The sequence below is a fragment of the Ambystoma mexicanum genome, chromosome 12, assembly GCF_040938575.1.
Source record: "Ambystoma mexicanum isolate Mex_15411 chromosome 12, UKY_AmexF1_1, whole genome shotgun sequence".
Lineage (NCBI taxonomy): Eukaryota > Metazoa > Chordata > Amphibia > Caudata > Ambystomatidae > Ambystoma > Ambystoma mexicanum.
In genome coordinates, this window is record NC_090936.1 from 811,338,279 (window position 1) to 811,352,350 (window position 14,072).

The window sequence follows — 14,072 nt, forward strand, 5'->3', positions numbered from 1 at the left end:
AAGGTATGGCAGGAGAGGGGGGGCCAATTTGAAGAGAGAAGGGATACATCTGTCAAGTAGGTGGAGGTTGGGCTGAGAGCCCTGGGCCATGATAGTGTCATTGTGGTAGACATTATTGGCGCTCTTGGAGGTTGCAAAGTGAGCCAAGAGCACTTCCCATTTGGTGCCACCACTAATGGGTGAATAAGAAAAAAGGGATAAGTCAGAAGAAGGAACAGCAAAGAGAATGTCAGTGATAGTCTTTCTGGGGCAAACACTGATGTAGGTGTCTGCAATTGGCAGACCAAGGTTGGAACTCAGGAGTGACTTTTTAAATGTCTTCCTTCCAGACTTTGTGAGAGAAGAGGATAGGTAATGGAGAAGCAATTAGAATAGAAAAGGGAGACGGAGAGCACCAGAGGCCAGAGACAAAAGGAGGTGGGGGTCTGTCTGGAGGAATCATATTCATGTCTCTCCAGGAGTGCACATGCGACCCAGTGAATCTAATGGCAGTTTACATGGAATTACTTGGTGTCTGGATCACAGGTCACTAGAAAAAGTGCTTTTAGTGGTGTATATGCAAGTGGAATTACCTGGTGGTGGTTCCCCTCCTATTAAGTGTACTTCCATAAATGGTTAACTTGGGAGCAGTTCACACCCAGCTAGCTCCCTCGCTGTTCTGGGTTTGTGGCATTTGACAATGCTTTGTGTGTGTCAGATGATACTGTGCACAGTTTGCCAGTCTCGGATTTTATTTTACTGTGTACTTCATGGAAATTCTGTCCAAATGCAAAACTCAACATGATCTCAATTGCATCTTTCGCGGGAGTCTGCTTAGTTCTCTTTCAAGAGAGCCATAAGATGTGCCTCTGGCTAGTACATTTGTTTTCCAGTATGCAGGGAGGGATCTCTTCTGAGATTAGAAAATGCATCTGTGGGTGCTGTGTTCCCATGTTCTGTGTCCTATTCCGCCATTGATGTACTCCTCTGGTCAGACTTTCTGCTGTTCGTGAATGAGTGGATGCTCTGTAGCATGTCCTTCCATCAACTTGATCAGAATAACTGCTTGCGTTTACACTGCTGCCTTTCTTTGGAAGGTCACTACTGAACCATTGTTTCTTCAGTGACTATCATTGACCCACCATGGACTCATCTATCTTGGGCATCCACTCGGTTGCATTTGCAGGTGCTGCCATTCACGAATTCGCCACTCACTGATATAAGATTCGGGATGGATTTACACCCACATCTGTCTCCATTTTGCCAGCCTGGCTGCTGATGCCATGCCATATATGAGTGTTCTTCTTTTTTCTGATTGGATGCTCATTCTTTGAGCAGTCAAGATGACGTAAGACGTTTGTCCTGTGTTATGTAGCAATTTAGGTTCTTTGTTTTCTGCTTCCAACTCGGCCTGAAATATTTTATATATTTAAATTAATCTGAACTATGTGTGGAACACAGCAATAGTCATCAGTGTTTGTATGCTAATTATTTTATTTCTTAATGAAGTGTGAGCCAGGCACGTGAGTGCTTCTGTGCTGCATACCTTTCGACAATACAACAATAGAAAGTGTATTAAAAACCTAGGCACTAACCCACAATGCTATCAACACAGGTGAACTCAAATCAGAACTATCAAAATGGAGAAGAACCAGTGTAATTGGAGAATAAATCGCCAGCCAAAAGAACTGTTTCAATAACTAGCTAGTGATAGTATAGGCTAATTCATAAGGTTAATGGGAAGGGAATACCAGATTGCGAAGACAGCTCCTGAAAAGCAAAGAACGAAGATCAAGCTTTTTATAGTTCATTACTGCTAATGCCTCCTAGAGCCAGCAAGTAGGTTGCTTTTATTTCGCTTTTCTCCATTTATATACAGTATCAACATTTCCTTGATGTTAATTGGTGCTTACAATTTTCAGTTACCTTAATTTTCATTTAAAAAAAGTAATCTCCTTTGAGAAACGTAACCACACTATACACAAAATCTAGGCATTCACAAAGGTCATAGGTTTATCAGCCAAGTAACACCATTAGAAAATGGCATTGTGTGTCAATTAATTCCGATTGAGGAAAGTCAGGTGATGTGAAAGGAGCGCACTCACCATATGACCATGCCATGTCGTCATTTATGACAGTTGCGTGACACACTACGTCCGTATGGGTACATATATCCTCCAACTCTGTAATAGATGCAACATAAAAAAGGTTCTAAGATGAAACCACCAACGAATGTCTCTCTTGGTGCCATTTGTTGCACAATTTAGTTCATCCGCAACAAGGTTTGGTGCAGTAAACAGTTATTGAACTAAAAGTGAAGGTTGGGGCACTTTCATTATTGGACAGTCTGTTCATTTGCAGTTTACCTTGTGCGTGGACAGGCCAGAGCGACCCAATGCAGCTGTTTTATCCCAAGGGAAATCTGTGGATGTTTTTGATCCAACCACCAGACAGCATCAGTGTGAAACACCATTTACTGTTCTGGTTGAGGGCTTAATATTGATTTGGCAAAATATTCTGGATGTTTTCTCAAACACCAGAGTGTCTGGAGAGTTTCTTACTTTGGCTTTTCATTGTCGATTTAACATCAGCTTGGTGTTCGATGAGTTGGAGGCTATCCGTTGCTGCACCAGGTACTTTATCACAGATATATACTGGTTCTTTCACCTCATCTGGTATTTTATCCCATGATCTGTTTCAGAGTTTTCTGTTTTTCTGTCTACCGTTTTGCCCGTGTTGTTTATTTCCTCAAGTAGTTAAATCTACAGTGTACTCTTTACATGCGCTAGAACTAACCTAAGACATTTTACTACTGTATCTATTGCATGTCTTCTTCAGCATTACTAGCCAATTTTATGTTTAACACTTCTGATAATGTAGATTTTGTCATGTATTCAATATTGTTAGTTGGCAAGCCAATTTTGCCACCTCTCACACCTTCAGAAATGGCCTGTACCGAACATTTTCAAATAAGCCACTCTTATCCGAGTCTACTTGCCTACTTTTTTGCTATTTGTGTTTGGTATTAGTTGCTGATCTCTGCATTCATATAAATGCACTGATGATGTGATGCTGGAGTAGGAAGTTGTATCTCCGCTTTTCTAATGTAACCTTATCACCATTAGTTTGTGACCTGACATTCCTTTGAGGTGGGGAAGTTTTGATGTCCCAACTCGGTCTGTTAACCAACTAAATAAATCTAGCATAGAATGGGTAAGAGAGGTGAATATTTTAAGTGTGCCTTTGACAACATTGAAGGCTATTGAGATATCGCCTCCCAATGAAGTTGAGAGGGAAAAAGTGAATGTTCCCGTATAGTTCAACCGATGTGTGTAGCAAACATGTGATTATAGGAGATTTTACCAACAAATACATTGTTCCTCCCCATGAATCTGTCTGCGTACCTCCTTCAGCAAAAAGTACTGTTCCAACATAGGCCTGCTTATGTTTGAAAAGTGCAATGAAAAATATAGGCGTCAACGTTAACAAGAGTGCAGTTATGCATTCCCCCTAATCTATTATCAAATGTGTTGATGTGGCAGATCCAACAAATCAGTACTGGCCATTAACAAAAGATCAGTTCAATGCTCTGGTGCCCTGGTTCTTAATGTAATTTCTGATTTGTGTTCTCTGACAGGCAAGCCAGTCTCAATGAAGCAGCTGAGATGTATTATGAAATGGCGGCTGGACTGAGGCCTAATGTAAGTACCTTGTCAATCTGTTCTGATCAGTCGTCATAATAGCATATACGCTGAGTGGTAGCATGTGTCTATTACAAAAGTAGCCAGTCTCCATTGTGGAAGAAAATAAAACGAATGTTTCCTCGCCTTTTTCTTGATTTTGTTCTCAAATTTCTTGAGGCCGTTATTTGCCATTACTAGTATTGTTTAAACTCCAGAGAAAGTCGTTGTCCGTGGGTAGCACAAATGATATGATCTGATATGATATGGCATTTATAACACGCCTATACACAAGTGATTCAAGGCGTCTAGGCAAGGGTGGGGGAACAAAGGGAGGACAGACAACGATCCAACTAGGCCAGGTATCATTCAGATCACACAAGTGCATGGGATGGGGGAAGGGACAATGCAGTACTTGGGAATAGATAATAACAATAAGTAAAAGTAACGGCCAGCAGGTGGCAAGTGCAGGGTAAGTGCAGATATCAGGTGTCAAGTGCTGGTAGTGTGACTGTAGGATAGTAAAGTGATGTGCCACCGCTAGTCCAATTGGTTCATTTTGCGTGGTCCGGTTTGGATACCTTTGACGTTGTTGTGATATTCACTTTGTGGAGGTCAAGCAACTTCGTAGTTGAGAAGGTAAACATTGTAACTACTCCAACTCTTACTCGTCAGAGCATCAAAGGCGTGTGTGCATTTGTTATAATGGTGTGATAATACAAAAATGTATTTTTTGTTTAAATGAGGATCCCTTTAAAAAGGGGTGTTTGGCATTACCTGGCATGGACTGCATGTTGGGCTGTGTAGATCCAAGATAATGGATCAACCTGAACCTGGCTAAACACGTTTCATACACTGCCTGCAACAGCGCTCGATCAGGCACGGGCAAACGCCTAGGATAAGATAGAAGCCTCTTCAGTACACTCGAGTAGCAGCTGGAGAGATCTTTAAAGGTGATGAGGATGTCAGCATGTCACAAATTATGGAATGTGGTCGATGCTTTTTGAAGATGCTCTGTGCAAGCTTCTAAAAACGGGACCGTTTTTAAAGTATGGACGTTTAAAGGAGCACCGTGAACCGTTTATGGAAAAACATCAGGTTATGGTGGGTAAAGATATAGCTACATCGATGGTAACTTCTTTAAAAATAAAACTTTGTTTGGGCTGGGCTGGTGACCTGCAGCACAGCTACCAAATATGAAACTGTGTAGTGACATCATTTTAAACCATGTTTCTAAAAGAGAATTGAAACAGTGCCGAACAGATGGGCTAAATAAAAACAAGATATTTGGAACAAGACATCATTTTCTTCATACATGTATCAGATCTGCACACCATACAAAACAGGATTATTTTGCTATCAGGTGTCTTAACTGTAGGTGCCTTCCTATTTACTAGAGCACAGTGAGTATGCAACTTAGTTACTGTCACGTGTCGCTTGTAAAGTACTTCTCTACCATTGCTATGACCTCACACTGCTGCAGGTGGCCTGGTCCGGATTTCGGGTTAACTGAAGTTCACTTGCATCACAACTGATGCACACATACATGGCAGATTAATATATTTGTGGCACCATGACACACGCCACTTATTGTTACTTAACAACATAACAAAGCATAACTTGACACACATACATGGAATGACATAACCATGGCATACTATACCTTAGCAAAACAAACGAGGCATACCGTATCAAAGCTTTGAGTTTTTAGTGTAGCATGCGAAGCCACATAATTTAATAATATTTCAAAGCGTGTCATAGCAAAAACATATAAAATATTTTACAAATGAGGAAATGCATACTAGATGGATTGTTCATGCCGCAATGAACAACTTGTATGTGTTATTCAAATGTAACTGCACAGGGTTTGGGGTGTATTACAGAGGTTTGGTTGTAACACAAGGATGTTCGTGTTATGGAAGTGCTTCATGCCCAAGGCTGTGGGCCTCATCAGGGGTTGGGCGGAGCGTCAAAAAGGCAGTGGTAACACTATTATCGCCGCATTACTGCTCAACCCAATACTGAGTTTTATCGGAAAGTTGGAAGTTTACCTCCAGCTTTTTGCTGGATGCAAAACTCTCCACCTCCTGCTTATTTGCAGCACTATGACCATAGCTAATACTGCAGTCGGTAATAGCACTGTTACTGCCCCAAAGAGTCCTAGAATGCAGAGTAACAGCCTTACCACATCTTAGGATCCGGCGCCGGACCAAGTTGCGGTAAGACTATTTGTGTTGGCGGTATCAGAGTGGATTTACTGCTGTGATACCGCCAGGATCGTGATGAGCTCCTGTCTGTGGTGTGAAGTGAAACTACACTGGCTTGGTGTGTTGTAGAATGGTCACAGCAGCTCTATCTCTTTTTGAAGTGGTAATTGTGTGTGTGTGTGACATGAAATGGATTTAGTGTAGCGCTGTATGTGGATCTGTGACTGCTCCAAAGAGCTTGTCCTGTGGACAGTGTTATATTGGACGTGGTGTGGGGGTCTTCTGTGGATCGGGCCAGGGCTCCAGTCTAGGGTACACGTGGGTGGACAGTCCCCCCACCTTTTTCAGAGGGCACTTTGACATGCTAATTTCTAGTGACCACATTCAATTGGTATGTTAACTAGTCCCCCAGTTTTATTTTTAGGACTTGACTCCTGGATCGTCTTGCATGATTTTTGGATCGATCAATAGGCTATTTCCTTCGAGTTTGAAGGAGAACAACCACCGGATTGTTCCAAGTAACATCCTGCATCCAGATATAGAAGAATATCCACCTTTTGGGCAGTTGTTGGCATGAACCTCGGTTTGAAATATTCACAGCCACATCTCTTGTTGCATTTCGTTCTGCTGAACAGATTAAACATTTCTCGTAGCTGGATAGAAAATGAACCAACCACACTGTCCGTCTGCCCCAGGGAAGGCAGGCCTGTGATAGCACGGAGTTGCAGACAGTAGAAGTACACAGGTTACGCCAATAGAGTACAACCAGGAATACAGCAGCAATAAATATAGAAGGCCTTCATGTCTATATAAATAAAAATGTAAATGTTTGTTTGTTCAAAATCTTAAATCTCCAAAGGTTCTTCACTTATTGCTTTGAAATTATGACACAGCATTGCATTTGAATAGGCGCATGTTTTTATATACCTATTATACCTAGATGTCACACCTGTGACAGGTAAAAACATGCTTTTTCTGAAAAACAGCGCCATCTGTTGGACGTAAAAGCAACACAGGCTATACTAAATTTTTTATTGAAACAACGCCAACAGTTGGACGTAAAAACGGCTTCAGATCTGCTTCGTTCTCAACAGAATGAACGCAACAGGCTGAGAGTGGCTGAAATGCGTCAACGAGACACAGCAGATGAGCGTCAAACACGACTCTGTGCTCAGTAATCACACTATTATAATCGCTTTGCATTCCGGTACAACCCAGCTGATGATTATAGTTTGAGCAGGCATGTTCTCATCGGCACCATGACTGAAGTGTGTCCTTATTGCAAGGCTCTGAAATTTAATGGAGAAACGAAAGGAATGTTTTGCGCGGCCAGGAAAATTAAACTGCCTCAACTTGGAGAACCTCCAGAGCCATTAAAAACTTTGCTTGCCGAATATACCGCTGAATCAAAGTATTTCCTATCTAACATCAGGAAATACAACTCATGCTTCCAAATGACATCGTTCGGCGCAGAAATCATAACTCAATTCATGCCAACTTTGCAATCACCATCAACAAAGCTCAAGGCCAATCGTTAAAATTGTGCGGTTTAGATCTAGACACGGATTGCTTCTCAAATGGACAATATGTTGCGTGTTCTGCAGTCTGCATATCTGCACAGGCAATGGAACAACAAAAAATATTGTATACCCACAAGCATTGTGAAATTAAACATATTAGAAACGTGCACTTTCTCTTTTCTTTCTTTTTCATTTAACCAGACTGAGGCACAGCAACGTGTGGCTGGGGACAGCTAGTTATTAATAAATAAAATAGCAGCCCAAATAAAAAAGTGTGTGCGCTCTAGCATGTTGAAGCATCTCTTGTGCTAGATGGAATTACCAATAAATATCTCAGACCAAATAACCGGACAGAATATGGCAAAATATGACTTTATTCTCAGTTCAATAAAGCAGGGGGAACTGGCAAACATGATGCTCGCACACTCACACACAAACCTGATTATACAGAGGCTTTATACCCCAATATGCGTCTTCTAGGACATCCTGCGTGGCAAACTACACATTTTGAAGGGAAGGATTGGTTAGGGGAACATATGTACCTATGTATGTATGTATGTACACACATATATATATATATATATATATATATATATATATATATGTATGAGGGAACATTGGGTATGGTTGCCCGAGTGCATTTCGTGTCTCAGCCACTTCATGTGATATAGGGACAACACATAGGGTCCCACATAGACCTCTTTTCCTGCTGTTCCAATATGAAAGCAGTGAGGGGGCTTGACCCAGAGAATGCATCCACCTGCTCCTCTAAAAGTGCTTTTTGTGACTGAGTTTCAGCCAGGCCATTTAAGTGCATTCGTGTCTGGTCAAAGTTTAAGTAGAGATAAAGAAATGTCTAAGAGGCCCTCCTGCAAACATAGCAGCCTTGAGTTGCTGATGATCCCCCAAAAACATCAAACTGCAATGAATGTTGACACTCCACCCTCCTCCATTACTATTTCAGAAGAATTGCTGTTTTGTGAACTTCCTTCTGCAGTATAATATTACTGTTCAGCCTCAATTCACTTAGGATGCGGTTCATAAACAAGTGCCCTCATCTCAAAACCGCTGACACCCAAACTGGTTCAGCACAACGGGGGCGTCAAGGGTGAGCCTTGACACTGGCAGTGGAGATACCTGGGCCTATATAAAAGAAATCCTACTTTTCAGATAGCTAGTTTAAAGTAAATGCAAGCTTTAGCCTGTGCCCAGTGCAGAATCCTCCTCAACGATTGCATTTTTTCCTTGCTTTCTTGAGACCACCCAACAACCTCATTGTTGAAAGAAATTCAGGTGAAATGGTGTTGTTTGATGGGGAAAAAGGAGGGGACAGATGTGGAGTTTGCTGTGCAGGGGTTGGAGTGGTGTTTCAAACATTGATATATTTTCATTTCCATTGGTTGACTTAAAACTGGGTGCAGGGGAAAGTGATGTGGAAGGTGACTGGGTTGACTGCAGACATGGGGGTGATTCTGCGGGACTCAGAGTATGGGTATTTTCGTCTTGTAACTACATCAGTAATGGAACCCGATTGATAGTGGGTACATGTCAGAACTCTGCCTCTCAACACACCAAAACCCAAAGGTCCTTCCGATTCACCAGCACCCACAGATGGAAGCGGCGTCACTGAAATGGATATAGTGAAAGGTAGCCAGAATTCCACTCTTTCTTCCAGGATGTGGTAAGAAATTAAGACCTACTGTTCTTTCCGGAATGCAAAAGCAAACAGTAGGACCCCCTCCACCCTATGTTTCTAAGAGAGTGCTGATAATTGTCTGTAAACATAAGCAGTAATGCCTCAGTCAATAGATCAAAAGTGCCTGCTCCATTGCACAATGAATTTTGACATGTTCACGACACACAGCTAAGGAACAGCAGCCTCTTTACAAGAATCATCCATGGGTAATCCCAGTAAACCAGCCAAAAAGCAGTCAATACCAACACTCACTAGTGTTACCAATGGAGGTCCATGTTCCAGTCATTAAGGTATAGCCATGGTCGTGAAAGACTGCAAGGAATTCAGCAGCCAAAATGGTAGCGCAAGCAGTTGGTGGAACAAAGGTCGAGTCTGCGTCGTGAATGAAGATCTGCACACAAACACTTACCCGAGTGAAGGGACTTTGTTGAAGAGCACCAAAGGTAACTCAGAAGCTCCTCTTCTGTATGGCTGTGCATTATGTATGCCATGACGGTGGCACATCCACACTGTAACCTGGTTACTGGAAAATGTAGCCTTAAACAAGACGATCAGAATGGAAGCTTGGTAATGTAGAGACTGAGCTTGTGACCATGCCGCCTTAAGAGGTAAGACATAACAGAGAAAATATTTCTTAGCTTCTTGTGCCCATGCTTTATTTTGTGAATGCTTGGATTTATTTCTGTCTACCAATATGTATTGTAAGGGCGCAGAAGGAGAAGACTGACACGCAGGTGGCATAGTGATTGCTATAGACTTTTTTATTCAGTAAGGCAATAAAGAGAAAACCTAACTTTCCCTATTTGCGAGGGATTTCCCTGCCTCAACTAATGTTCTAATGTGCCTGTCAGAATGGCCTTGTAACTTAAGAGTCCACCGTCATTTGTCAAAACTCTAGCTCTGTCCCATGCACTTATGACTCTCTTCTCCAGGACGAGGCAGAACAGTTCTCATTGTAAGTTCTTAACCAGGGAGAAAGCCTCCCTTCCCCTGGTCCCAGGATTCCATAACTAAAGGACTGTCATTTCTCTAACACTCTTTATCAGACAGTTCTTTTTCTTAACTCCAGGGGTAATGACTAGCTGCAAGGTGAGTTTTCCTAAAGTTCACCTGGAGTATGTCTGTACTACCCAAAGGATTAGTAGAATGACGGAGCATCCAGGCTATTTTATGAGGAGGACGTGAGCTCGTAGGTAAGTACAATGAACCCAGTCCTACATTGGCACAAAGAACCTTACACACTAGAAGTTATAATATCATTTATTTATTTTATATACACAAGGCAGGGTAGGTAAATACTATTTTAGAATAACCAACACACAGGCAATATTAACAATACTTTTCATAGATGACTGCTTCAATAGTAGTTGCTCGTGCTTACAATGGTTACAGAAAAGGACAGTAATGACAGTTCCACTGTTTAAATAGTAGTGGCACGCACCCGCATTTGTTGGTGAAATTACAGTTTCCAAGTCACACAGACAGTCTCTAGGAAGGAAAATGAGGGTTACTCAACACTATTAGCAGTCATTTACTTTCTAGCAACACTTTTCAAGGCTCCTAATGCTTTAGCAGTCCAATGCCTCTCTATTTAAGAGTTCATTGAACTCGGTGTAGGATGGAAGCAAAGGTCTTATGCAACAGCAGAAAAAGCAAAGTTCTTAAGGATACTTTAGTTACTTAAATAAAATACGTTAGTAGGATAATACAATGTATAGTGACCCTGCAAAGGACTCCCTAAAGGAGCTCAGGATGTTAAGCCTGGGCCAGAGGTATGGGTGGACACCCAAACACCTTGTAAAACACTCCAGTAACACTGGAGCATCAATTTGGCTTGAGGTAATTTCTACCTTGAGCTCCACAGTACCTTACGGTGGTTGATGAAAATGCAGCTGGATTCTTTCCTGTGCAGCAGTGATGGACCCGGTCTCCTGATTCCTTGGTCTGGTGACGAAAGGAAGGACACTGAATGGGATGTCACAGCAGCAGGTACGAGAAAGGACCCTCAGCAAGGATTTCTTCGGTCTCCCCTGTTGGTTATCAGTTTTCACGCCGTTAGATCAGCCCCAACAATGAACGGTTACCACCAGGTCGATCTTCCTTGATTCTGCAGACCTGAACTCTGGTGAGGGGACTTGGATGAGTGGGATCGTGCCTCTGGAGATCCAACTGGAGCTCACCAAAGTTCTGGGAGATTTCGTCTACATAAAGACATTGGACTGCAAATGGGTCAGAGTTTTCAGGCCTGGAAGGTCGCTGCACCTGGGGGGGTGCCACAATTTGCAGTTCATCTTAGGGCTGGTTTGTCCCACCAGGGAAGGAGTCGTCCTCTTTGGAACTCCTTTGTCAATAAGAAAACAGGGTCAAGGCTTCAGTGGTCGCTTCACGGTTGCTTGAAGGGTGTGCAGCCATCTCTGGTCGTCTTCAGCCACTGATCTTTAGTTCCAATGGTCAGCTTGCCTTCTGCTTCAGGAACCACACCTTTTATTAGGATTTCTATTCACTCCTCTGCAAACTCTCCTTGCAGTTTACAGAAAGTGGTGGTTGGCTGTCCAATCAGGACAGCCAGTCCCCCATTGGGAACTGGGTCCATTAAGGCACTCTAGCAGACAAGGGACAGACAAGTGTTAAACTCCTCCACTGCTTCCTGTCCTCACAGACACACTGGACCATAGGCAGGGACACCCAAGGGTTCCCACCAAAGGCAAAACTCACATTGAGACATCCCACTCCTAGAATGGTAGAAGGGCTAACAAAGGACAACCACACAAGAAATGGCAAAAAAAGAAAGGCGCCGCCATGTTAGGACATATGTGAGCCTTTGGTGCATAACTGAGGCTGTGAACGCAGTCTGTGGGAAAAAAAAGAAATATCACGTGCCCTGCCACCAGCCCTAACATAAGGGTTGTCCCTGTGACCAAAAAGTCACAGGAGCAGAGAGAAGGGGGGATACTAGGTATCCCCTTAGCACTTCACATAAGGTGGTGTGTACTAATCTCTCATAAATCAAAGATTTAGGAAGGATAAAAAGTATCCCTCTTTCCCCGAGAATAGCAGTTCTTAGGGGAAATGAAAGAACATAACAAGGAGAACCCTAAGGGCCCCCTGCAACACTGCACGGAGGGTGCGCTGTGCTGCAAAAGTGTTACACAAATGCCTTTAAGAGAAATGTAGGAAAGCAAAACTCCATAATATGAGGTCAAACATAAAGAACAAAGGTTCTCATATCTGGAGCAGTAAGAATGAATGAGGTGAAAGGCTCCCCTCATTCAGGAGAACAGGAAAAAGGCCCAGAAGTCCAGAAAAAGTCCTGGGGTGCTCTCACTAGGAGGAGGGATTAAGCATGAAACTGATAAATCGGCTTAACACTCCTTTCCCCTGGCTGAACTGTTTCCAACACAAAACTTGTCTTGCCACGGGGAGTGACTCCCTTCCCCCAACCTCTTGGTTTGATCCTTCTGGCTCTTGATTATTTTATGAACACAACCCCGGGAAATGACGTGGTTTTCTCAGTTGTCAAGAGAATTTCTCCATTCTCCAGACTTCTTGGATTTTCCCTGTAGTTATAACACTACCAGAAGAATGACGCCCTTCTCCATGGTATCTTAGCTTCACAGTTCTACACAACTAGGAGTAATACCTCTCTTCCCCTGGCCTCATCGATTCTTTCTCTAGGGTGTTTATGCCACAGTTCAGTTGTCAAATGTATTGAGGGTCCCAAACCCATGCTTCCGCACTTCAGTTCCATCCCCTCTCCTATCTTCCCGCCCAAAGTTATTGCTCCGTCGCCCAAGGCTTGCAATGCTGAGGCCCTCTTTGATAGCAACCTCTGAATGCAACATTTCATCAGTACCACTGCCTCTGCTGCTCGTATTAACCTCCTCGGCATTCTGCAAAAACTTGAATCTCCACCATGATGCTCTGCAAACTTGACTACTGCTCATGTCTACTTCAGGGCCTTCCTCTGTACTACTTCCTTCCACTAGACAAAGTCCTCAACTTTGCTACCTGCACTCTCTACAACCTACACACTCTTCCCCCACTTCTACTTACCAACAACATACTAGTTTGCTCTCCATGCACAACCGCTCCCTTTTGAAGTTCCTCCTTCTAGTCTACAAAGCTATCAAAGGTCTTTCTCCTCTGTATCTGTCTGAGAGCATTTGTTTACTCACCATTTTGTTCCCTCCAATCCTCCTCTGCCCTCAAACTCATGGTCCCATAGCCCTCCCTTGTGCCTCCCCTCAGTTCACTCTTTCTTCCTACTCGCTCTACAGGACACACCCCCAACCTGCCCATCGTACTCAAAGCCAGGCCATCTGTGGATCTCTTGTAAACTCAACTTAAACTTCACTTACTTGCCAAAGGGGGAGCTCCCCTTGCTCTCCCCCATCCTCCCTACCTAACAACTATACACCCTCCAGTGACGCTTTATAATGTCATTTTGTATATTTATGTAGCACTCCTCTTTTGTTTGAAGCACTTGTCCTCTTAGGTTGTTACCTTTTGTATATAATCTGTTTTCATATATTCATTTTGTTTTTATATTATATGGCATTTGTAACGCGCCTGTACACAAGTGTTTCAAGGCGCGTGTGTCCTTGGCATATGTCACACGTTTTAACACCCTCATAAACTAGCTCTCATCTGTGCAATTGTACAGGCACTCTTTGTAGCAATGTTTACGCCTTTTGTAAAGGCGTTATTGCAAGTCATGCAAGTCATTTCTATACGAAATTGGCACCCCTGTTCTTCAACTAAATAGAAATATGTGGATTATGTTCCAGGGAAAGGGGCCAGTTGATTTATGAGAGGCCCTATATGGTGAAATACAGAGAGCTTCCTTCCTTTGAAGAGAAGACCTTGGGGGAGGAGCACTCATTAGTCATTGATCACAGTGTTTCAATTCAGCTTACATTGTCTCTGCTTGATCCCCTCTTGAACACATCATTGACTCCACAGGGTCCTCAGTACTCTTGAAACCTTCAGG

General features: G+C 42.9%; 1 protein-coding gene across 1 annotated transcript in view; it reads left to right on the forward strand.

Annotated features, from left to right (window-relative positions):
• Window positions 1–14,072, forward strand: part of TMTC2 (transmembrane O-mannosyltransferase targeting cadherins 2) — a 937,188-nt gene that overhangs the window by 731,154 nt on the left and 191,962 nt on the right. The window contains exon 11 of the mRNA XM_069629317.1: window positions 3,617–3,680. Within this exon, the coding sequence (XP_069485418.1) occupies window positions 3,617–3,680 (64 nt within the window). The remainder of the gene's footprint in view (window positions 1–3,616; window positions 3,681–14,072) is intronic.